The sequence below is a fragment of the Rhea americana genome, unplaced genomic scaffold (genome assembly GCF_003343005.1).
Source record: "Rhea americana isolate MKP2758 unplaced genomic scaffold, rheAme1 scaffold_112, whole genome shotgun sequence".
Taxonomy (NCBI): domain Eukaryota; kingdom Metazoa; phylum Chordata; class Aves; order Rheiformes; family Rheidae; genus Rhea; species Rhea americana.
This window is the reverse complement of record NW_028185173.1, coordinates 315,693-339,235: the sequence shown is the minus strand read 5'-3', so window position 1 is coordinate 339,235 and position 23,543 is coordinate 315,693. Positions and strand designations below refer to the sequence as shown.

General features: G+C 37.1%; 1 protein-coding gene across 9 annotated transcripts in view; it reads left to right on the top strand.

Annotated features, from left to right (window-relative positions):
• The window catches only part of LOC146600868 (histone deacetylase 9), a 307,621-nt gene that overhangs the window by 30,991 nt on the left and 253,087 nt on the right, over window positions 1-23,543 (top strand). For 7 of the 9 annotated variants that reach the window (XM_085316217.1, XM_085316166.1, XM_085316241.1 and 4 more), the window contains one exon: window positions 9,680-9,795. In XM_085316217.1, coding sequence (XP_085172343.1) covers window positions 9,774-9,795 — 22 coding nt within the window. In that variant the 5' untranslated portion in view covers window positions 9,680-9,773. Of the gene's footprint in view, window positions 1-5,114; window positions 5,197-9,679; window positions 9,796-23,543 lie in introns of all 9 variants that reach the window. The other 2 variants (XM_085316199.1, XM_085316177.1) reach the window with 1 other exon arrangement.

The following is a 23,543-nucleotide window of genomic DNA, read 5'->3' as shown; positions in this document are numbered from 1 at the left end:
TATCTTTTTGATCAAATGAAAATGTTTAGTTATTGTATATTGGGGAAATAGGTAAGTTACCTCTTTCAGTGAGGGAGAGAAAGTCCTTTTGTTTTAAAAACAGAAAAGACTTCAAACTATTGTAACATATCTAAGTGAAATGATTCCAAATTAATGTTGGTGTTTCCAAATCAAATTTTTATAACATTTGGGAATATTTATACACTAAGCTTTTCTTCTTTTTTCTTTTTTTTAACTTAGCTAGCATATGTCCTCATGCTTCCTTTGAGAGCTGGGGAAGAGAGAGTGAGACTGATTTGTTCAGAGGCAATTCAGATCTGAGGTCAGGTGTCTGAGATGCCCTTGAGAGGCTTTCTCTCCTTTATAGGAAGAGACTAGCTATCTGGATTAGCTAAGACAGATAGACTCCCACAGGGGTGTGAATAATTCCTGTTGTTTCATGAGATCTGTTCTGTTGGTCTAAATAAACATGATATTAAGTCCAAAATTACAATCTGTAAGAAGCTTTTATATCCTGATGTGTTTTAATTAAAAAGTACCCTTGCTGTGAAATATTCATGTACTGCCTAACTCAGTAAAATGCAGTTTAAAACATAATAAACAAGTTGTTATGCTGCCCTTTACTTGAAAAGAGAGGGAAAAAAAAAGAAATAGGGGAAAAATACATTTTAACTTAAATTCTGTATCCATTGCTGTTTGTTAGTTTCAACATTGTACAGTAAGATTCAATAGCACCTGAAACATACTTCAGTTTAAGAAGAAGATGGGGAACAGGGAAATGAACTGAAGCTGAATTACTGTGAACTATATATCACAGGCTTAGACGGCCAGACCATTTCATAAGGCCTCCATTTACATGTGTATTTATTCTTCCTTACAAAAATTGTTTCTAGTACCAGTGCTCTAAATTACATTAATTTGCTTGAATCTATGGCAAAAGTTTTATATTGCAACCTGAAAGATAATACTTAATTCCACACACACCCCTTTATTTTCTTGTGTAAGACAGTTTGTTAAGAACATGAGTGTGTTGAAGTGGTTTTAATTTATTCTGCATGTATGCATACCCAGAATAAACAGACCATGATTTTCCTCACTTCTGTCCTTTTTTCCTGTATTCTTCTGTAACTAGTTGTTCATCTTTATTATGGTTTACATGTAATTTCTTGTGGTCTTAGAGAAATGGATGTTCTTGGACACAGCAGGCTGAGATATGTGAGAATCTGTTCTTTTGGTTTCAGTAGTGTTGTTTCCTTTCATTCAACTTGTAAGACTTTTTTTTAAGTCATGGATAACTCATATTGATAGTAATTGATAATGACAATAAATCATTGATTTTGTGAAGTCTTGCCTCTTCCAAATTCTCCCTGAGAATGATCTACAAGGGTTGCTCCATGTAAATCCTGGAGCTCATCATTGAGTTAATGAGGCTGGAGAGAACCTCTGAGGGTTGTCTAGTCCAGCCTCCCTTCTCAGCTAGTGCAGGTTGATCAGGATGATGTCCAGTTGCCTTTGAATGTCTCCAAGAACAAAAACTCCACAACATCTCAACCTCTTCCAATGTTTGACCACCCACATAGGAAAAAAAAAAAACTTTTTTCTTGTATTTAAATGGAATCTCCTATATACTGGATGTCTTCAGGTATCTGATGATATTTTGTCCATTGCTGGCCCCATCTCTTCCATTTGAAAGCAATATCTTTCCTTGCCAGCTACTCTCGAGGCATTGCAAAGCATTAACTTTCAGTATTTCCATCCTTGTTTTCACCAGGACTTATGAAGAATCTATGAGAAGTCCGTTATGTCTCCTTATGCTGATTAAAACCTGGCATAATTAATAATAAAATTTGGAAAGGTAGACAGAAAGAGGCCTGCCTTATACTCTCTCCCTTTGCTGAGAAAGCTTCATGCAGACCAGTCCCCACTCTGGGGAGATCGTGGGTACTGCCTGCTGGTGCTTGGTGCAGGATGAATCTTGCACCTCGCATTCAGGGTGTCAGGGCACAGTTTGATGTGTGCTCCCCAACCAGGGGGCTAACGTGGATAAGGCAGGCAGCACAGCTTAGGCTGTTACTTTTGCAGCAGAAGTTTTGTGCAGCTGCATAGTGACTGGATCAAAGACTTCATGAGGCTGAAAATAACCTTCATAGAAGAAAACGGCTGTTTTCAGCTTGATCGTATTTCCAGTTGGCTTCACTCTGAAACCAAGCAGAAGCTTGTGCCAATATACTGTAATTGGCATAGCAGAAACCCAAACAGCTGCTTCGAAGCATATTATTTAATCCTGATAATTGAGGCCTAAGACTCATTTTTGAAAGCATCATCATCATCACTTTGCTATTTGGATGTGTTTATTTGCTTCAGCACAGTGTAGTGGTTGGTGAATATAAAAGAGATTGACCATAAGGGTGTATGACTCTCTTGCTTGCTTAAGAGAGCTTCAGAAAGGAAAGTTTGTCTTACCAGAAAGATGGCTGAGATTTCTCACTTACAACTGCATGAGTAGTTTGCTTGCAAGATCTGTGAGGTAAAAACTGCTAAGTATTGCATATGAGGGATATAATACGCTTTTCAAATCAAAGATTGTGAATTTCTTGACTTTAATTTCTGCATCCAGAAGCAGCCCCATTTAGAGGGTAGGAGGAAGGATTGATGTCTTTGCAGTCATGTAGCTGATACTGTATTGAAACACCATGCTATCCAGTTTGTATGCTCTAGTGGGAAACAAAAGGACTGTATTGACCTAATCTCCTTTTTGCACAACACTGTTGTATCTCCTACTACCCAGTATACTTTTGTGTTTGTTTTACTGAGGCTTCCTTAGAGACTCTGTAAGACATCCTTTTCTGTTAGGCACTGCGTGTCAAAGATTAAAGCAGTATCACTGTTCAGAACAGTGGGGCTGGTTTGCTGGAAAGCAGCTCTGCGGAGAAGGACCTGGGAGTTTTGGTGAACAAGTTAACCATGAGCCAGCAATGTGTCCCTGTAGCCAAGAAGGCCCATGGTATCCTGGGGTGTGCTARGAAGAGTRTTGCCAGCAGGTTGAGGGAGATGATCCTGCCCCTCTACTCAGCCCTGGTGAGGCCTCGTCTCAAGTCCTGTGTCCAGTTCTGGGCTCCCCAGTACAAGAGAGACATGGAGCTACTGGAGAGAGTCCAGCGTAGGGCTACAAATATGCRAGAGCTGAGCCTGGAGAAGAGAAGACTGAGAGGGGATCTTATCAATGTCTGCAAATACCTGAAGGGAGGCTGTCAAGGGGATGCGATCAGACTTTTTTCAGTGGTGCCAAGCAACAGGACAAGAGGCAAAGGGCACAAACCAAAACACAGGAAGTTCTACCTGAATATGAGGAAGAACTTCTTCACTGTGAGAGTGACAGAGTACTGGAACAGGTTACTCGGAGAGGTTTGTGGAGTCTCCTTTTCTGGAGGTATTCAAAACCCACCTGGATGTGATCCTGTGCAATGTGCTCTAGGTGATCATGCTTGAGCAGGGGGGTTGGACTAGATGATCCTCACAAGTCCCTTCCAACCTCAACTATTCTGTGATTCTGTGAACTCATTGCAAGAGTGGTTCTTTAATAACAGAACTGCGAAGATATTGTACTGCAAAATTTCTATTGACTTCAGAAATAGTTTAAGTAAGTTAAGAATCGGATGCTTGAATACCTTATTGTAAAAATACTCGGTACTGCTCTGTGTGCTGGATAATGAAGGCTTTGCTGATCTATAGAAATCCCAAACTCCCACTGAAAGCGGTGAGAAACATAAATATCTTTTGGACTGGAGTTTCTGTTTGATAATTCTACTAGTAAATCTACGCTTGCCTATAAGGGTCACTGCCTGATAGCATTACATTGTATAACATCATGTTTAATCTACCTTATTCTTGTGTTACATTTGTAAATCRATTATAATAGAAATGCAATAAAAGAGCATATAGTTAWTRAKRWKWTTTTTTTTTTGAACTGATGTTCAACTGATGTTTTTAAGGCCAGCTTGCTTAAAATTCGTACCAGCATTTAACACACATGCTCTTACTTCTTTCCTTTTTCCTAGCCAGCTTACTTTCCAATCAAATTTTGAAGTTTCACATAAAATTAGAAGGGTTAGATTTGAGCTCTCTGTTTACATGAGTTAAGTTCACCTTAGCAGAAGTTCACTGTGATCTGGCTTCTTGCATTGTTTAAGATCTCAAGTTTAATCTAATTTGTTTTCCTTTGATTTTAATTAAATATGGATAGCTATTCAAGATTTTTGTGTAAAATGCCAGTCATTTGGAAGAAGTATTTATTTTTTAACCATCTTGCTGCTCCTGCCCTGCAGAGATCTGTCTTAAAAAAAATGAAAAAGAACTTTCAGTTCTTCTGTAATTTACCGCTCTTGCCAGACAACAGGATTTATATTAATTCTGATGTCTGTTTTAGACCCTAGTTCCTTTCTTGTGACACATTTGAGGTGAATGGCCTAAAGCATTTTGATCTCAAATATAAGACAACTTTGTCAGTAAGCAGTTGGAAGCTATTTTAAAATAAAATATGCAGCAGATAATCTGTACTTACTGGATATATTATTAAGGGTGCCAACCTGTTGTGTTTACTCTTTGACGAAGTATATCGTTGCATATTTTATATACAGAATCTTTGCATAACAATTTTCTGAAAACCTTTACAAATAGAGATATTTAAGAGTTGGATAAAAAATCCTCCTAGAAGAGAGAAATCTGGAAGATACCTCTAGGACATAGTTTTGAAAACTATATGCCTATTTCACAAGTGCCCATAAAAAATTCATCTTGGGGAAGTGGGAAATGTAAGTAGAAATATCTGTTTCATCTGAATTCTGTTAATTTGTATTCAGTGCATCCTACTTCAGAAACCAAATTCCCTAAGGAATTTTGCAGTATAGGCACAAGATAGAAAAAAAGGTAGTCAGTGAGTACAGTTTTGGGAACAGCAGAGCAAGAAGTTGACAGTTTAAAGGAACAACATTAACTTGAAATTCCTATTTCTATTTGAAAATGTTGTACCTATTTATAGTCATGAGAAACATAAGCTTTATGGTAGCCACTGGGCATGAAGATCTAAATTCCACCTCATATCATTCCTGTTGCAGTTTCAAAGCTGCATGAGTCGTTGGAGCACATGAACTACTGAATTTTCTTAGAAGATAAAAGAGAGGGAGTCATTGTTTCTGGGTAAGCAAATGTAAGTCAGTGTCACCTTYAGTGATGGATCTGAAGATAGAAGTTAATTCGCTTTATATTATGCTATATCTTAATCTACCAAGTTGATAAATTGGGTAAAAAATGGGGATGAATTATTATCCTTGGTGCCAAGGTAAAGTGTATTGCCTTACAGAGTGCAGATACCGTAGTATCCTCATGGTTTGGCTGATCAGGAACGATATACTGTTTTTGTGACAGAAATTGAGTACAAATGCATCTCCCAAGGACTACAGTACCTCACATAAAAATTTTGATCTACCATGGCCAGCCTTCTGCTTTTTCCTTTGGTTTAGGGCTGACGTTAAAATGTGTGCGCCACTGCAGTTTATACTGTCTGATTTACAATATGACATTCCTTTGATAAAGGGAAAGAAATGAAGGATGTCCTCTTTTCATTAGAAGTGTATTTGAGTGAGAATGTCACACTCAAAGATGATGTTATGCTGTATRTGATGATATGGAATATTTCATAGTTCTGAATGTGAGCTTTGACAATATGAGCTTTGTGTCATATTTGCGAGGAGCTGTTAAAACTGAACCTGCACAACAACATTCTACTTAATGAAAGGTTTGCATGTACAAGAAATATATGGAAATAGAATATCAGGTCACTTCATAAACTGTCACTTCATAAAAATATAAAACTACCAGTGCAGTTAAATCTACAAAATGCCTGAACAGAAATCTTTCTGCAGAATGCTTTATTATACAAGAGCTATTCTCAGCAAGTTTAACTTCAGTGAATGTTCGGTGCTGTCTATGGTGGTCTTGGAAATCATGTTTTCTTTCCCTTTTCACATCACAAAAWCATAAAATAGTTGGGGTTGGATGGCATTCTGGAGATCATCAAGTACAGCTCCCCTGCTTGAGACAGAGTCAGCTAGAGCAGGTTGCTCAGGACTGGTTTTGGGAATCTCCAAAGATGGAAATTCCACAACCTCTCTGGGCAACTTGTTCCAGTGTTTGATTGMCCTCATGGTAAAAGTGTGTGTGTGTGTGGACTTTTTCTTTTTTCCTCTTCTGTTAATGGAATTTGTCTGTTTCAGTTTTTGCAACCACTCAGAAGAGCCYGACTCTATCTTATTTATACCTTCCCATCAGGTATTTATACACACTGATAAGATCTCCTGAGCTTTCTTTCCTTGAKGGCAAACAATTGCAGCTCTCTCAGCTTCTTTTTGTATGACAGATGCTGCAGTCCCTTGATCATCTTTGTGGCCCTTGGCTRGACTTGCTCGGTATATCCATGTTTCTCTTGTACTGGGGACCCAAGAGCTAGACATAGCACTCCAAATGTGGTCTTACCAGTGTTGAGTAGAGAAGGATTACTTCCCTCAACTCACTGGCAGTGTTCTGCCTTAAGTAGCTTAGGAGGCTGTTGGCTGCCTTTGCAAGGGCAGAGTGCTGGCTTTACATTCAACTTGTTGTCCATGGGAACCCCACCAGTCAGYCTGCAGCATGTACTGGTGCATAGGATTTTTCCTCTCCAGGTTGCAGGACTGCGAATTGCCTTTTTTTTTTGAAATTCTTGAGACTTCTGTTGGCCCATTTCTCCARCCTGTTGAGGTCCCTGTGAATGGCAGTGCAACCATCTGGTGTATCAGCAACCTTTCTTCTGCATCATCTGCAGACTTGCTGAGGGTGAACTCTGTCCCAGGTCATTAAGGAAGATGTTGGACAGTTTTGACTCCTGTATTAACCCCTCAGGTACTCTGCTAATGACTGAGCCAGTCCTCAGTCCAGCTGGACTTTGTGCTGCTGATCTTTGAGCTTGACAGTTCAGCCAGTTTTCAGTCCACCTATCTAGTCTGTTCATCAGTTTGTTGATGAGGAAGTTATGGGAGAAAGTGTTGGAAACCTTACTAAAGGCAAGCATAAACATTCGTTCCTGTCTCCTCGTCCACCAAGCCAGTCATCCCATCCCAGAGYGCTATTACGTTGTTTAAGCATGACTCCTCCTTCATAAATCTATGYTGACTGCTCTCAATCACGCTTTTGTCCTCCATGTGTTCAGAAGTGGTTTCCAAAATCAGTTGCTCCATCACTTTCCTAGGGATAGAGGTGAGGCTGACTGGCTTATAGTTCCCCGGATCCTGCTTCTTCTGCTTCTTGAAGATAGGAGTGACACTTGTGTTCTTCCAGTCCTCAGGAACCTCCCGCAGTCACCATTAGCTTTCAAAAGTAATCAAGAGTCACCTTGTAATGACATTGGTGAGTTCCCTCAGCACTCATGGGTGCATCCTGTCAGAGCCAATGGACTCRTATGTGTCCAGTTTGTTTAAGTGTTCCCTAACCTGACCTTCCTCTGTTGAGGGTAAGTCTTCCTTGCTGTTGAAGATAGAGCATGAAAGAGCTATGAAGAAACTTCTATCTAAAGAYTGTCAGCAAAACTGGTATTCATAACCCTGTAGCTTAGGATAGGTAGGGCTATTTTATTGATGGAGTGTGAAAGGTCGGGTATTTGCACTAACAGATGTATGCCAAACATATTTAACGATCTCTCTAGATCTCAACAGAAAAATCAGCATTAATAATTTAACAATCCCAAATTACATTACAAGTATTTTCATTGGGGAGAAAGTAGAGGTTTATTTACATGCAATGAAAGCTACTCCCTAGCYATTTGATCCTGCAGTCTCAGTTGACTGCATGCTCTCTGGTTATACTAGCTCAGAATATCTAGTAAGTGGGTGGGTCTACATGAAGTGAGGTTAGATAAAATAATAGTTCTACATACAGTGATCAGAAAAGTGTTTTTATTAGAATGCAGTCAAATCCTAACACCTAGACCTTTCTATTCTGTTCAATTCTAAATCTCTGCTGAAAATTAATTCTAGTAAAGTCCATAGTTAAGCATTAATATCCTTCACTTTCTCTTCCCTTTCTATGGGATACTGCATAGTTAGATCTCTGAGGCTGGACATTGAATGAATGGAAGTTGGATTCCCTGGAAATATTCTTCATTGTCAATGCAGTTGCTAGTGTAATAATGAGYTTTATGAAATTAAATGTTAACTCTACTAGCCTGAAGTGTTCATTTCTTGTATTTATATACAAGAAATTTCTTGGAGCTGTATGTGGATGTAACTCACCTGTGTCAGTTAAGGTAAAGATGTGTGCAAACAGAGGTTTTGGATTAGATTAGTTAATTGAGTCTTTTCAGTTTAATAGTGGTTCCTTTTAAAAAAGTGATAGAACTTAATTCATGAGATAAGCAAGGAAAAATATGTAGGATCTGCACAAAGTRGCATGAATCGTGTTTTTTACAGATGCTATCTGCTGGAATATTGGATGTATCCAAAGATCAGGCCTATCTGAGCAAGCTAATTTAGTGCACATACAAGCAGAAGTTACTTATTAAAAAAGTGATTTACATTCCTCAAATGATAATGAGACTTTATAATAATTATACTTAGTTAAAATGTAATTTACTGTCTGAAATTTGGCCAAACTCAACCTGAARCCAAATGTACAGTTGGTGGTTTAAAAAACTCATGACAAAAGCTGCTAAAATATTCAGTGCTAAAAATATCTYTGATTACTTAGATCCTTCAGGAGCAGTGGCTGAATAGGATAGTTACAGTTTAAAAGTATTGTAATGCACTATAACCTTTTCCCCCATTTTTCTGTTTATATCATGCTTGAGTGGAAATATATTTTAGTCTGCTGAAAGCCTCTTTTCTCTGCAACKTTAAACTTAGAGCATATGTAAGTATTAGAGAAGCATTGCCTCTTTTGCTTCTTCATTGAACGAAGTATGCCACAGGACTGTGAGAAAAGTTCAGCCAAATTACAGAAATTTCCTTGTCTTACTCTCAAGCAGCCCACACTATTAGGARCTTTCTTGGCAGTGTCAGAAATGTCATTAGCTAGTAGTGGGAGATCCATTCAGCTATGCTAATTATTTCAACAAGTTGTGTTATAAGCAATGTAAACATYGGAGATTAGAAAGTACTTTTTCCAGAGAGGCTTCTGAATGCAAATCTGTTTTTGCATATTCACATTTCAGTGCTAACTACAAATGTCTACAGTTAAGAGTAAAACTGTGAATTGGCCACTGCTTAGCCATAAGAATATAATCTATCTATTTCCTCCTCAAGGCTTTCAAACTCTACAGGTCATATACTCTCTGATCTTCATAGAAAGAGAAATGACCAATCCTTTTTACTTTATAAGATCATTTTGTGACTACAGGTGTGCTACAATGCAAGTTTGTATCTGAATCTAGACTGTCCTGAGGTTTGAAGATTTTTAGCATTAGTCTTCTTTTTGATGATTGCCACCTCTACAGTTTTAGAGAGGAAATTTACATGGCAGAAGAAACTTCTAGTCCGAGAAAAGTTTCAAATGTTCTTTTTTTTTTTAACGTAATTGTCACATTTGTCGTCATTGAAAAACCAGTATATTATTAATATATATCTCTAAGGTGCTTTTTCTTTTTTATTGTGTTTAGATTCACCCCACTTCAGGCAGACCCTCAAAGTCTGAACAACTTCTGCCAAGATTTGGCTTTGCACTGTCAGCAACCTATCATTCTATCAACAGCGATGAGCTCCACAACACAGCCAGGTCAGTTTGTATCTTGTTTTTTTACCTCACTCTTGCAGAACACTCTCCTGTGTTACAATGTGCGGAATTCTTTGTGCAGATGATAGAATGAATTTGGCAAGTAACCCATATGCCAGCTGCACCTAATAAGATTTGTCTGTCTTATAAAACAGAAAAGGCTATATGTGAAAAAGGACTATTGTTTGGGCTCCTTATCTCACTTGAATTATAAATCCAGTACAGGTCTGCAGTACTTTTTAAATATTTGCATAGAGTTCATTAAAAAAAATGAAGAATCGTGATTAGACATGAGTAGGCATCTTAAAACATATTTATAACTTAGTATTTTTATCTATTCATTAGATTATTGCTTGTCTTTATATAGCTACATTGTTCAAAGAATGAGAACAGATGGCATTCTGTTGTTTCTCTCTTTAAAGTCATATTTGTCCATATTGGCCATTTTCTGCTGAGTTTCCATCTTTATCGATGCATAATTAACAATGGTCTGTGTACCTGCTTTATCTGATGCCTGCAAAATGAGCTACTGCTGTCTCACCTGGCAGAAGGTGAACTATTGGTAGCTGTAGCCAATGTTCAAACTTCTAAAGAAAAAGAATGTTACATATGGAACACGCCTTGACTTCGCTCCTTTTGAAGAACGAGAGTCCCCAATTCAAATCTGTGCAACGTCCCATATGGTTCGCACTTCATTCACCCACACTTCAAGTGTCTATTTCTGGTACTGTTAGGAGAATAACGCTGTACAGGTGGCTTATTTTCTGCTTGCTTTGCCTTTGTGCAAACAGCTAGTATAACAGCATCAGGGAAAACATTGTAATAATTAGTAAGTGGTATGCATTTGCTAGATTCTGCATCTCATAGAAATGTAATTCAATTAAGACTTTTGGAGAATTGTTGACTGTAGTGTTGAAAACTAGGAATAATTGCTCTTATGTTAATGGAGTAAAAATAGCTGAGTTTCACACTAGGCTCCCCCCCCTTCCTTCCCCTCCAGTTCAATTTGGTGCCTGCAGTGAATTATCAGTAGAAAGTACGATGGGACATTTAGTAGAAAAGTATGCGTGTGTTTTATGTGCATCCCAATGGTGGCTAATATGAAATAAACTTGTACTTTCATAGAATCACAGAATGACAGAATGGTTGAGTCCAACCCCTCTACTCAAGCAGGGTCACCTGGAGCATGTTAGACAGGATTGTGTCCAGGCAGGTTTTGAGTACCTCCAGAAAAGGAGACTCCACAACCTCTCCGAGTAACCTRTTCCAGTGTTCTGTCACTCTCAGTAAAGAAGTTCTTCCTCATATTCAGGTGGAACTTCCTGTGTTTTGGTTTGTGCCCATTGCCTCTTGTCCTGTTGCTTGGCACCACTGAAAAGAGTCTGACTGCATCCCCTTGACAGCCTCCCTTGAGGTATTTGCAGACATTGATAAGAATCCCTCTCAGTCTTCTCCAGGTTAAACAGGCCCAGCTCTTGCAGCCTTTCCTCATAGGGGAGATAGGGGAGATACTCCAGTCCTCTGATCATCATTGAGAGTCCCTGTGCTGGACTCTCTCCAGTAGTTCCATGTCTCTCTTCTACTGCGGAGCCTAGAACAGGATGCAGTACTCCAGGTGTGGAGCTGAGTACTCCACTCACTACATCTGAGTAAAGGGACAGGATCACCTCCCTCGACCTTCTGGCAACACTCTTTGGAATGCACCCGAGGATACCATGGGCCTTCTTGGCTACAAGGACACATTGCTGGTTCATGGTTAACTTGCTGCCCACCAAAACTCCCAGGTCCTTCTACGCAGAGCTGCTTTCCAGCAGGTGAGCCCCTAGGCTGTCCTGGTGCATAGGGTTATTCCTCCCTAGGTGCAGGACCCTGCCTTTGTTGAACTTCATGAGGTTCCTAAATGTACAATTCAGATCTCAAGATACTGCAGTTAATTAGGTCTCTTTCTAACATTTCCTATCTTGCAGTAGATGTAGTCTGCTGAAACACATAGTCAAAAATGAAATTGGCTTTCACAGAGAAAAAGAATCCAATATATTCTCATTGCTATCAGAAAACAGATTGCAAATGTGCATTCATGTCTGCTGTGTTTCCAAATGCAGGAAGGAGAAACGTTCAGTATAATCAGGAAGACCTGAATGTAGAAAGGTAGTTAGAGTACTGTTGTTTTCAGGAGGAGGAGTCCAGTGCTTAAATACCTTTAAATCTAGTCCTTAAGGTCCATTCTCACTAGATTTTTAGTATCCTCAGTTATACTTAATATAGTTGAGTCTCATCAACAATATTGAGAATGCTTCAGTGTGCACTGTAGTAAGTCTTCCCTAGTTTTAATTAGTTCATTGTGAAGACAGATGAGGTATTTTTGACATACAAGTGGATCTGTGGAAAATGAAACTACTGTTGAGTTGAAATAAAACAACACTGATCTCACAATAAGCACTGTAGGATAGTCAAAAGGCTTTCTCTAAACTTTATAACTTCACAGATTTCTTAATGAATCTACCAGTTATGTTCCATTGCCAATGTTTATAGCATTTTACTGGAAAGTAAAAATAGATAAATATTTTGGAATAGCTACAAAACTAGTGATCATGGTAGTAATTAGAATTTTTGTGGTTTTCTCTCTCCTGCTGATAGGAAGTGATGGATTAGGAAATAGCTGAAAAACTTATCAATAGCGTGAGGAAAATAGTGGGTTGTCTATTTTGAATGAAAAATTATTGCATATTTAGTTAGCTTTTTCAAGAACTTTAGTTTAAAAAAGTTGTGAGTAAGCTTGAACAGTATGCAATTTGAATGAATTTGCACTGCTTTTAATTGAGGCACATTCTTGCACCAATTTGTATTGCTTTTAATTTTTAGTGTAAATAGAAGTCTCTATGTTCCTTCACAGACATGTGGGAACATGTACACACTGTATTCATCCATTCTAATTTTCATCCTTCTAAATTGGCTTTCTGCCGCTTTCCAAGGGATATTAGCTGTATAGCAAGTATCTTTTATATTTTTTTTTCATATTTACAATATAGGATGACGTATACACTTTTGTCTATACTAGTCTGTGAACCTACCTCCTCATTCGGAAAGGAAGTAGACTCGCTGTCTACCATGTATGACGTTTCACTATTGTATTGGCATATGAGCAGTGCAGCAAGTTGCATGGAGCCATGATTTTGTCTGAGGTACTTATCACCTTATTATCTCACTAAAGAAGTTTTAGCATCTTCTGGAAATTATGTTAGAGGTTGAAAATCGACAGGATGAATAAAATCTCAGCTCTGTTAAAGCAAATAAGACTGATTTCAGATTATCTGTTTCTAGTAGTAATTTCTATGTACAAAAAATATCAAAGGAAAATTAAGGTTGAAAAGTCAAATATTTGGAATTAGGAAATTAATTCAGAATTTATTTTTCCTAGGAAATCTTAATTTATCTCCCTAATATGTATGTAATATCATACAGTCTAAATTGCATGTTAACATGTTTTTTCTTTTCTAAGGGGCTTGTAATCTTTCAGTGAACAGAATGCTTGGTGGTCACTTAGTGAGATTCTACTTATAATTTTGCTGTTCAAGATATTGTCCCCTCTCTTATTTGCTTCCACTATTCTGAACAGACTTTGAGGTCAGAAGTCCTGATTTACCTGTCAGCTATCCTGTGTTGCTAATCACTGTGCTTACACACATACTAATGAATTACCCTACCCACACTGCAGTGAGATGTTAGCATATTGCTATTCTAATTTACAGTGGGGAGATGAACTAAGGAGTCATAAGAATTAAAATTGGATGCCCAATTTGAGACTAGTGACTTTGCATTATAGAAGATAAGAATTGCCATACTGAGTTACGCTTGAGTTTTATCTAGCTGTTTAATATGAAAATTCATGACTTTGTAGCTTCTTGTGGCCCCTTATTAGTCAAAGTGCAGATCTATTCCCTTAGGAGCTGCATTTCTCAGGCCTGAGGTGCTCCTGCTGGCCACTTCAAAATCAAGAACAACAGATCACTAGAGTTTACCTGTGAAAAGTCTAAATTGACTCACCAAACATCTCAAAATATCTCAGCGTTACAGTATTTAAGGGCAACATCGGTTACAGAGTCCTCATTTTTCTTTCATGCAGTCCCCCCTTTCTAATGACACAGTTTGCAGAGAGTATACGTCTGTGAAGTTCATCATCACAGGAGGCAGGTGTTACCTGCTGTCTCATTTTAGGCACTTAACTGACTCCTAGTATCTACAGGCTAGTAAATGGAGAAATATAGGCACTTCTACAAGATTATTTGCTTCTCTCTCCATTCATCAACTATAATGCATTTCTAAAATGATTTTGAGTCTGCTAACCATTTGAGATGAGGCAGGATTTATGTGGACTTCAGTCTCATATCCTGCTTAAAATGAATGCTGTGGACTGAAAGACAATGAAATTCTCCTTTGGCATCTCCTCTCTCCCCACTCTAGGGTTTGAGACATGTTTTCGATAGTATTTTGGCACCTTTTTGAGGTCACTCAAACTGTTGCTTCCAATGCTGTCACTGCAATAGGCTGAGTGGTAGGAAAGGCCTCCCATTTCTCTGAGCGGTTAATACTGCATTATTAGATTTTAGAAAATAAAATCACTGAATCTGCTAATTTGATCTATATTAGCTGAGTTCTCACTTCCCAATCCTTTTCAAAGATACTTCTTCCCTGTCTGGCTAATATTTCTGTGTCATCTGGCAGCTTTTGTCCTTTTTTTGCCCTAGATGTTTTTTATGCAAGGTGAACCTTAGGAGATGAATAGATAAAAAAGCAGTTGTGTCTAACTTGGGTTAGAAATATTGATACAATTTCTTTCACTTCTAAGATGCTGCAGTAGTGGATGAAATATCCCTAGTATCCAGGTAGAAAAATCAATTGTATTGGCACTGACATGAGCAGCTTGATCCTGTGATGGTGAGCCTTTTTAGAAGACAGTCTTTTAAATTATAACCTGTAATTAAAGCCTGCTGGAGATCTGTTAAATAGTGTTACAGTAGAGCTTTTGTGTTCTAGACTCTCTTCTCCTAAAAATCTTGTGCTTCTTTAGGATCTAGGTTGCTATATTCACTTATAGCCAATAGTTAAGGTAGTTTAAAATCATTTCTACACAGGAAAGTGAGAACATTACCATTTCATCATGAGAGTATTCATTTTTTTTCCTGTTTTGTGTGCTGGGATGTTACCTTATTTGAACAGTAATTTATGTGCCTTATACATAAGACCAGTGAAAATGTCCATAATGTATTGTAAACTTCAGGGCTGTAGGACACAACAGAAAAGTAATTCTACTTTTTTATTATTTTACATTTTATCTTTAACTAACCTGTGTATAAATAGATTGTGCGTGTACGTTCATACGTGCTAGTTACACAGAAGAGAGACGAATTAGTAAAGTAGCACTACATTGTAAGTGAATTTTACAGGCCGGCCTGCTTTGGGGATGGCTCATATCATTAACACAAATCTAAAATACTATAGAAAGTTTCAAATACTGTGTGCAACGCTAAATTTATTTATATTTTTACGGTGATGTGCTGCGTAAGTGCTTGAAGCATTACTATTAGTAGAAGCTTTGTGCAGTGGTGTTGTAGGTGGAGGAAATGCTTATTTCTTTAGAACACCTTTTCCTTCATATGAGCCTTGAATTGTCCAACGAGACCACTGAAAGACGAGATGTGGAACATGCAAGAATTATGCATGTCTTATGCGAGTGTTATTTGAGGAACCTCTTTGGGTAGGGTTTGCTTGCAGCACCAGTGTACATAAGTATTTTCTTACACATAAGTATTGTATAAGTATTCCTTGCACATGAGTATTTCCTTACATTGTATGATGCAATTAACAGGTCTCCTGTGTAGTAACATCTACTTGCAATAACAGTGTTACCTATTAATTTGATCTCAAGTCTTTGAACCTTAAGGGACCAGACTCTGGCTATCTGTAGAGCTGTAAAGTAAATGCTGAATCCCAACAGGGGAAGGTGCTGATGTTTGGTTGTTTGCTTTGCTTGTTATAAGTTGCAGGATCATTAAGGAAATGTTTACATCCTATTGCCGTTGCATGTGCACAGATCTCAACAGATTTGTGAACATTACACACGAAAAAAGGAAATATAATATGCTCTTAAAGGGGATTGTTAACCTATTGTTTTGGGAAAGATTTTTGTTGGTTGTTCTCTAATATTGAATAAATAAAACCCCACTGGTGAATTAATATCCACAGATATGTTTTAGAGTTAGTTGTTCTTTTGATTGTATAATGCTCCAAAATACGTCTTCCATTAAGAGGTTCTTTGTGAACCACCAGTACTTAAGTATTCTATCCCTTGCCGAGGCTGTTATTTTTCTGGACAGGAGGTCATTTGGTTTACAGCATGTGTTGACTGGGTATTTCTTAGCCAGTATTTCTTCTTTTTCAAAGAGAAAAAGCACCTATGTAGAAGGATGAGCAGTATTTCTGTAAAAATAAGGGTCACAGAGGACAGGAACAGYTTTAATAATAATAAACTTCATCTCTTCCACCTGAGCAGGGGAATCAGACCAGAGAGATCTTTTTTCACTTTTCATTTCCCCCCTCCTGCCAATGAGTTCTTTCAGATTAGGTATTTTGTGCTTTGTTTTTCATCTTGAAATTAACACCTGTAACACTGGAGCAGTTAAGTGATAGAAAAAAAAATCGATTCTGTTAAAACCCCCTGAAGTTTCTCGTGGAATCAGTTGGGATAGAATCATTTCCGTTAAGGAATAAGGGCAAGTAAAATCAAGGAGGCCCCCCCCACAAAAAAAGAGGAAAATGTATGAAATACTGAACTATCCAGCAGTTTTCTAGCTACTACAAGCTTCTGCTAAACATCAGTGTCTGGTATCACAGTCCTCCAGTGTTAAACCACATATCCAGTTGATCAGGAAATTCACTAAACAGTTTCTTTCTTTTACTGCTGCAAATGTGAGAAATGATGCTGCAGAGGRCTGGTCATTGATTAGGATGAGARACCTTTTCWACATCCCTGGGATCATGCTGATTTTCCAAAAGCGTATCAAYATGTGGCTACTGCTAAATAGAACARGTTTAAAATGTGTAAAGTTTACRTATTTGCACCTTGGTGAAATCAACTCTTTAATGTCTGTCTTTACTGAGTTTAAATCTCAAGYTATATTAATGATGTTTAATATTTTTGAAATAGTACTTTGAAAGTTGCAACAATAAAAAAGCAGCAGCCTATTTAGTGTTCTTTCGCCAAAGAAAAAATAGAAAAATGATTATTATATTTTTAAATATTTAGACCATTAGAAATGTTAGTAACTTGAATTAGTTTTACTTTATTGTGGCTCAGTAATGGCTGTTAACATAGAATTTCCCAGTTAAGTGATATCTGTGTGAGACAAACTCTCAGGATGTTCAAAAAGAAATAATCAAAAACCAACCCACTCTGAGAATGAAGATAGGCAGATCCTCTAGAAGAAGTAACACTAGCTATAGTTTTACAACCACTACCAATTTAATATGCTTTTCTAAGAGGAAATATAAGGAGGCTTTGAAATGAACAATTTCTTTTATGACTGGGTCCCATAATTCTCTGTCTAGACTTTAATGCAGTTTGATTTCAGGAGATTTTTGGAGAGAGAAGGAAAAAAAAAATGTTTCATGTTGTGTTTTGACAAGGGTTTTTCAGTGCCTTTTATTGATGTAGAAATCTTAGACTTAGAAATCCTTTGCTGGACTTCTTTGAATTTCCACTTTTATTGTTTGAAATCCCTGTTCACACTTCTTTGCTATTCTTCAACACCAGTGCTTATTTTTCAAGCTTTTGGTACCTTGTAAGAGCTGCTTGTTGCTGTAGTCAATGAGAAAGTGATTTTTCTTTTCTTAGTGAAGTGTGTGGGAATAGAGGAGCCTTGTGCTGAATTCTGCCCGTTCGTACTTTTGCGTCACTTTTCTGTCATTTCAGTTCTGAATTTCTTTAATAGGCATTTGCTTGTTTCTCTTGAGGAATAGCTTGCTCTACCTCTCTGCAAAGCTAACTGTCCGTTTTTTGTTCTACTTTGCTGTACTTTTTCATGACTGTCTTTCTTCTTATTCYCAATTATTAAATATAGAATATACTCCAAATTAATTTATATTTCTTCTGCTGGTTTAGTATAAAAATGCAGAGAACGGTTATTTAACAGTCCAGTAACCATCTGTGAACCAGCAATAGAGGCCATGAACAGATGAGTATTTTGATGAATGATCTGTATGTGTATTTGTGTATGTTTTAAATATAGTTTGTCAGTCGTTTTGTAAAAAGTTTTAATAGAATTTTTAGCCCAAGTGAAGTAGGAGATGAAAATCCAGAAGACTAAAATCTCTTCTTCGTACTGAAATAGATATAGTTGTTTCAGCAGATATTTAAGTTCCATTGAAACTGATGAAACTGAGTGCCTGAATGCTTTCCTAGGCTTTGACTGCAAACAGAAAGAGCCAAATGCATCTGTTCCTTGAGATGACTTTTCCTTTTGATTGGAACAAAAATGATCCATTTAAATAAAGGTAGTATTAAATTCATTTATTAATTAAATTCACTCAGTCAAACTTCACCCACTTACTGAGCTCAGTGAAGTTACAGTGATTTACGCCAGATTTTAATCTGGCCATCTGACTTTCAGGATTAATAGATATGAATTGCATTATATCACAATATATGTGTGACAGACTACTGCAGCTCTTTAATATATAGAAAAAAAATAATCTATAAACTCAAGCTTTTTGAAATACATAAAAGAAGTATTCCCACCCCATTCTCAACCCCTGCTTTTTTTGCCTTTCAGTGCAAAACACAATTTGGATGTAGATGCTTTGACTTTTCGAATCTCCTTACAGAGATCCAAAACAGCCTCAGTATGATATATAACGTGACTTACAACTTTATGAAGTCTAAAAGAGGTTACTGTTTATAGACTTTAATTCTACCTGTGTATATTTTGCTTATAATGGTTTTAGCCTCAAGTCTTTGCTTATATGTTTCCAGGTAAAATCCCAATAGTACATAAACATGAATGCAGAATTTGGATCCAGAATGTGTTCAGCCACTGGGAATTGAATGTACAAACAACTAAATAATTAATAAAATACTCTGTGTGCATTGGGCAAGAAAGTATCTTCTCATTCAATTGCTAGTTGCTAAAGTTCATAAATACATTGACCTACTTCATTTGTTTTTCTCTTAGAAGGAATTTACACCATTTATGATTAAAATTGATAATCAAAGCATGAAAGTCTCACAATCCTGCTGTCGTGCATTTACAATTCTACATATTCATAGATGCCTACCACTGTGTGCGCTTACTCTTCAACTTTTAAGTAAATAAGTAGCAACAAGTGCATTGCAGGATTAGTTAATGCTTTCTGCACATTCAGATTAACTCAGAAGAATAAGACTTGGGAGTGCTTTTTGATTTAATTATTTAACTGTGGCACTTTAAAATGATATATGGATGTAAATTTTGATGTGTGCATACATGGCAAAATCCTATCTCTTCAAACAGATACTGTATCTGGAAATTACAATTGTATTGCTCTTTCCTTTTCATGAAACATTTGTTAATAATGGCCAAAAGATGTTTTATCTCGAACTTTGTCTTTCAAGGAAATGGTTTTGTTAGTCTGTTTAGCCAAAGCACAGATCTTGCTTTTTGAGATCTTGCTTTGCTTTTAACAGTTAAATAATCTCTCTGGGATAAACTTTTAAAGATTTTTACTTCAATCTGGTTTATGAAGCTCATTCTAATTTAATGTGAAGATTCTTCAGAATGGCTTTTTTTTTTTTGATTAGAGGTGCAAACTTTTTCTCACTTAAAGTATGTACCTTAATTAAGTGTTCTGTTAGACACTWAATACACTAGAAATAGCAGTTTATTATTAGGAATCATCCTAAATGAATAGCACTGAAAAGAAAGCTATTATATCTTTTCAGTAGAATCGGTCCTGTGATGACATTAGAAGTTAAACTGTGGAAGAGGCAATAAATATTTCTCTTTTAAAGACAGAATTAAATAAGATTATATTTTTGTATCTCAGAAAAGAAAATAAAGAAAATAGTTGTAACTTCTCCAGTATTCAAATACTAACCATCATCTGTTAATGCTGAATGTATGGAAATAGTTAACTCTCATGCAAGACTATTACAGTAACTGGATAAGCAGATTTTTTAAATGTTCTAAAATATATTTTGGAACACTGTAAAATATAGCAAATGTCATACAGATGCTTTAAGTGGATAAATATACACTCATATATTGAATGACCTTAGGAAAGAAAAATCAGAACATTGTATTCTATAGAGAATGAAAATACAGCATTATAATTCATGTCAGTCAATATGGTTCCAAGAAAAAAAAGTTTTAAAACAAATGGTTAATGTTTTTGATGATAGAAAGCTAGTTTGATAAAGATAATTGTTGAGGAATATAATTAGCCTTCTGTGGTGCATGACAATCTGTTTAAAAATAACACTATCCAAAATCATTACAGCGTTAAATGAAATAAAAACTAGCTAACAGATCTCAAAAGATTGTAATTGGGGAAAATTGTTATCCCCAAAAGATTTTCCTAGTAGATTTCTGCAGGAATTTATTCTTAGTTATTTTTCAGTATTTTTATCAGTTATCTAGAGGAAATATTAATTCTAGTAGAGCTAACATCCATTCTACTGGAATGAATTTGGATATATATTTATACAATCCCACTTGCTAAAGTAGATTCTTTTGAAAAATATGCATTTTAACTAACTAAAAGAAACAAAGACTGCAGCACTTAGGAGAGGAGAATTATGGAAATACTGATTAGAATGGACCTCTAGAGGTCAGGTAGGACTATCACCAGCAGTAGAGCTACTGTGCTGGCTTTGTTTAGCTGAATTTTGAAAACCTGGAGGGCTGGAGATTGCAGAGCTTCTGCGGGCATCTTCCTGCAGTGCTGCAGTGCCCTCCTGGTAAAAAGCCTGGGCCTCCAAGTCAGCTTTCGTGGCCRTTGAGTTCTTTTACTACCATCTAACAGTACTGAGAAAAGCCTGGCTCATGGTCTTTATAACTCCTGTGCAAATAATTCAGGCTGCTCTTAGACTTCCCCCTTTGCCTTCTTTTCACTGGACTCATCAGTCTCTGTTTCCTCAGCTTCTCCTCATAGGTTACATGCTGGAGGCCCCTGACCATCCTGATAGCCCTTCACTATTGGGTTTTCAGTGTCCGTCAGTACACTGGAGTGCTTTATTACGACCTGCAAGTCATGATAAACAGCCTGCATCACAAGAAGTGAAGCTCGTTCACTGTGGTAGCTAACAAAACACATGGGCTTCGTTATAACGTCAGAGCGGAGTGATGAGAATAAGCTTTGGTGGCCAGATCAGGTGTTTGGGGAAGCAGAAATAAAATGGGATCTGGAAACTATCTTATTGAAATCAGGAACAATCTGTTTTCTTTTTTGAAGAGAAAGTTACGAGACATTTGTGATTTTTGTTATATGCCTGTCTACATAAAAAAGATTTCTGGTACATAAGACATTTGTTTAATCTAACCGAAGAAGGTTCAATGAGATCTAGTGCCTGGAAAATAGAGCTAAACAAATTCAAATTAGATTAGGACTCCATTTTTCAACAGTGTTGGTAACTAGCTGTTGAAAGACTTTGRATAGCAATGTGGGGCCTTCATTCTTTACATGGCTTGTTTTTATAGTCTATAGATCTTGCCAGGCCTTTAGAAGTTGCTTTGATTGTGGTTAAGTATATGACAAAATATACATGTGTTTTTACTGAATGAGAGGGTTACTGTCACTCCAGGTAAATTCGGAAAGCCGCTGTTTCCCATTCTCCCAGGAGAAATATTTAACGGTATCTGCTTCTACTTCTTTGCTGCCTGCAATTCTAAATTGTACTGTGGTAGCAGAAAACTGTCACAGAGAATCAGGAACATCTTCTTCTGCTTTAGAAAAAGTTAGCTTCACTTGATGCAATATCTTTAATCTAAAATATAAAGCTTTTCTTAGGTGTATGAGTTTGAATTTTTTGTTTTCGTCTTTGTTAAATCCCCCCTTGGGTCAGGATCTGAAACTATTCAGTATAACAAAATGACCCCAACACATCTTTCAGTTTCAGCAGGTTGCATATATTATGCTGAAATCCAATTCTGCGTAGCCTAAGGCATTGATTTTTTGGTCACTACCATCTCTGAACTTCCTCCTATTCATCAGGACTGTCATATGTAACTGTCTCAGGTGTAAGTAGTCCTAATACATCTGTGTGGAGAATCAATCCTATTTCACAAATTCATGGAGGGGAAACCAGCTGGGGCCAAGGCTAGGGGCCAAGCAGGTCCATCATTGGAGCCTGCTGCTCTGTCAGACAGTGAGACTAGCACTGAAACACATGCAGGAGGCTTGGAAGATATCCTCAGAGCTGTAACACTTCCACACTTTCTTTTGTTGTACTGTATTTGACCCAGTGTCTCTTCTCATTTGAAAGGCTTAAGCTGAAGTCTACCAGTGAGCATTTTCCAGTAAAGGCTAGCTAAAACTATTGCATGACTGCTTGGGAAGATGAGTTGAAGGCTTTCCAGAAACTTTGGAGTTCACTGGAAGACTAATGACAAAACAGAAAGCAATAGGCTGATAGAGACTCTGCTGTAAGATTGCAGTGATAGTTCTATCGACAAGTAGAGGGGGGAACTAGTCATACAGGTACAGGAAGAAATACAAATGTGTTGCTCTAAATGTGTGGCTGGGCCATCTTTTGTTTAGTTTGGGATTTATTTTATTTTTTTAGGTGGGAATGATGGTATTTTTAACTAATTTTGGTATGTACTGGGTACCACATCTTGCAGTTTTTTCTTTTTTTTTCTTTTCTTTCTAAATTGAGAAATTTTCCATCTGATTCTTGGTAATATATTTTTTCCTATGTATGTATATGCCAAAATCATAGGCATTGATATCTATTATGTTTTGTAAAAACAATCATAATGTTCAGTAATAATGAAGTGAATATCCAAGTTGTGCTGTACCTTTGGCACCTCTAAGAAAATACAAATGCCTTACATTTTTCCTTTAAAACTATCTTGAGAGGAAAAATAAGAACTTTTTTTTCCTTTAAAGCTTTTGCTGACTTCCAGCTTGTACTATTTTCATCTCTTTGTGGTTTTGCAGTTCTTTGTTATGCAAARGTCCAGAAGAAATATCAGATACAGCACTCTGGAATCCATGGATTTTGTGCTACTTTTCTGAATTAGTTACTTTGTTTTGTGTCTTTCGGTTCTTGTGGCTCAGTACAGATATGGGTTTATTGTGAAGCTAAGGGAATTCTAGGCTTCTGAATGTTGGCCACCATGAGACGTGTTCCAGACTCCCTTTGCACAGCTGTACCTGGACACATTTTGGTAAGTACAAYGTCTGCATTTACTCTTGATACTTTATTTTTCCAGCATCTAAGTTTTGTTTGGTTAGTTTTAGCATACCTGCTAGTCCAGTTCTGTCTTATACAAACATTGTTTGCTTTATGAAGTCTTGCATGCTGGATTTTTGGGTGGTGAAGTGTTATGTTCTTTTTTAAGGCCTAGTTAAAGAACATACAGGTTAAAGTTCGATCTCTTCAGGTCCTTCACTGCGGTATTCCATTTGACAGGTCAGTTGCTTTCAGAAATTACAGAAATGCAGAAATTACTGTCACAGTCAATCTTCACATCTGCATTTGGGGAAYTGCTTTTTCA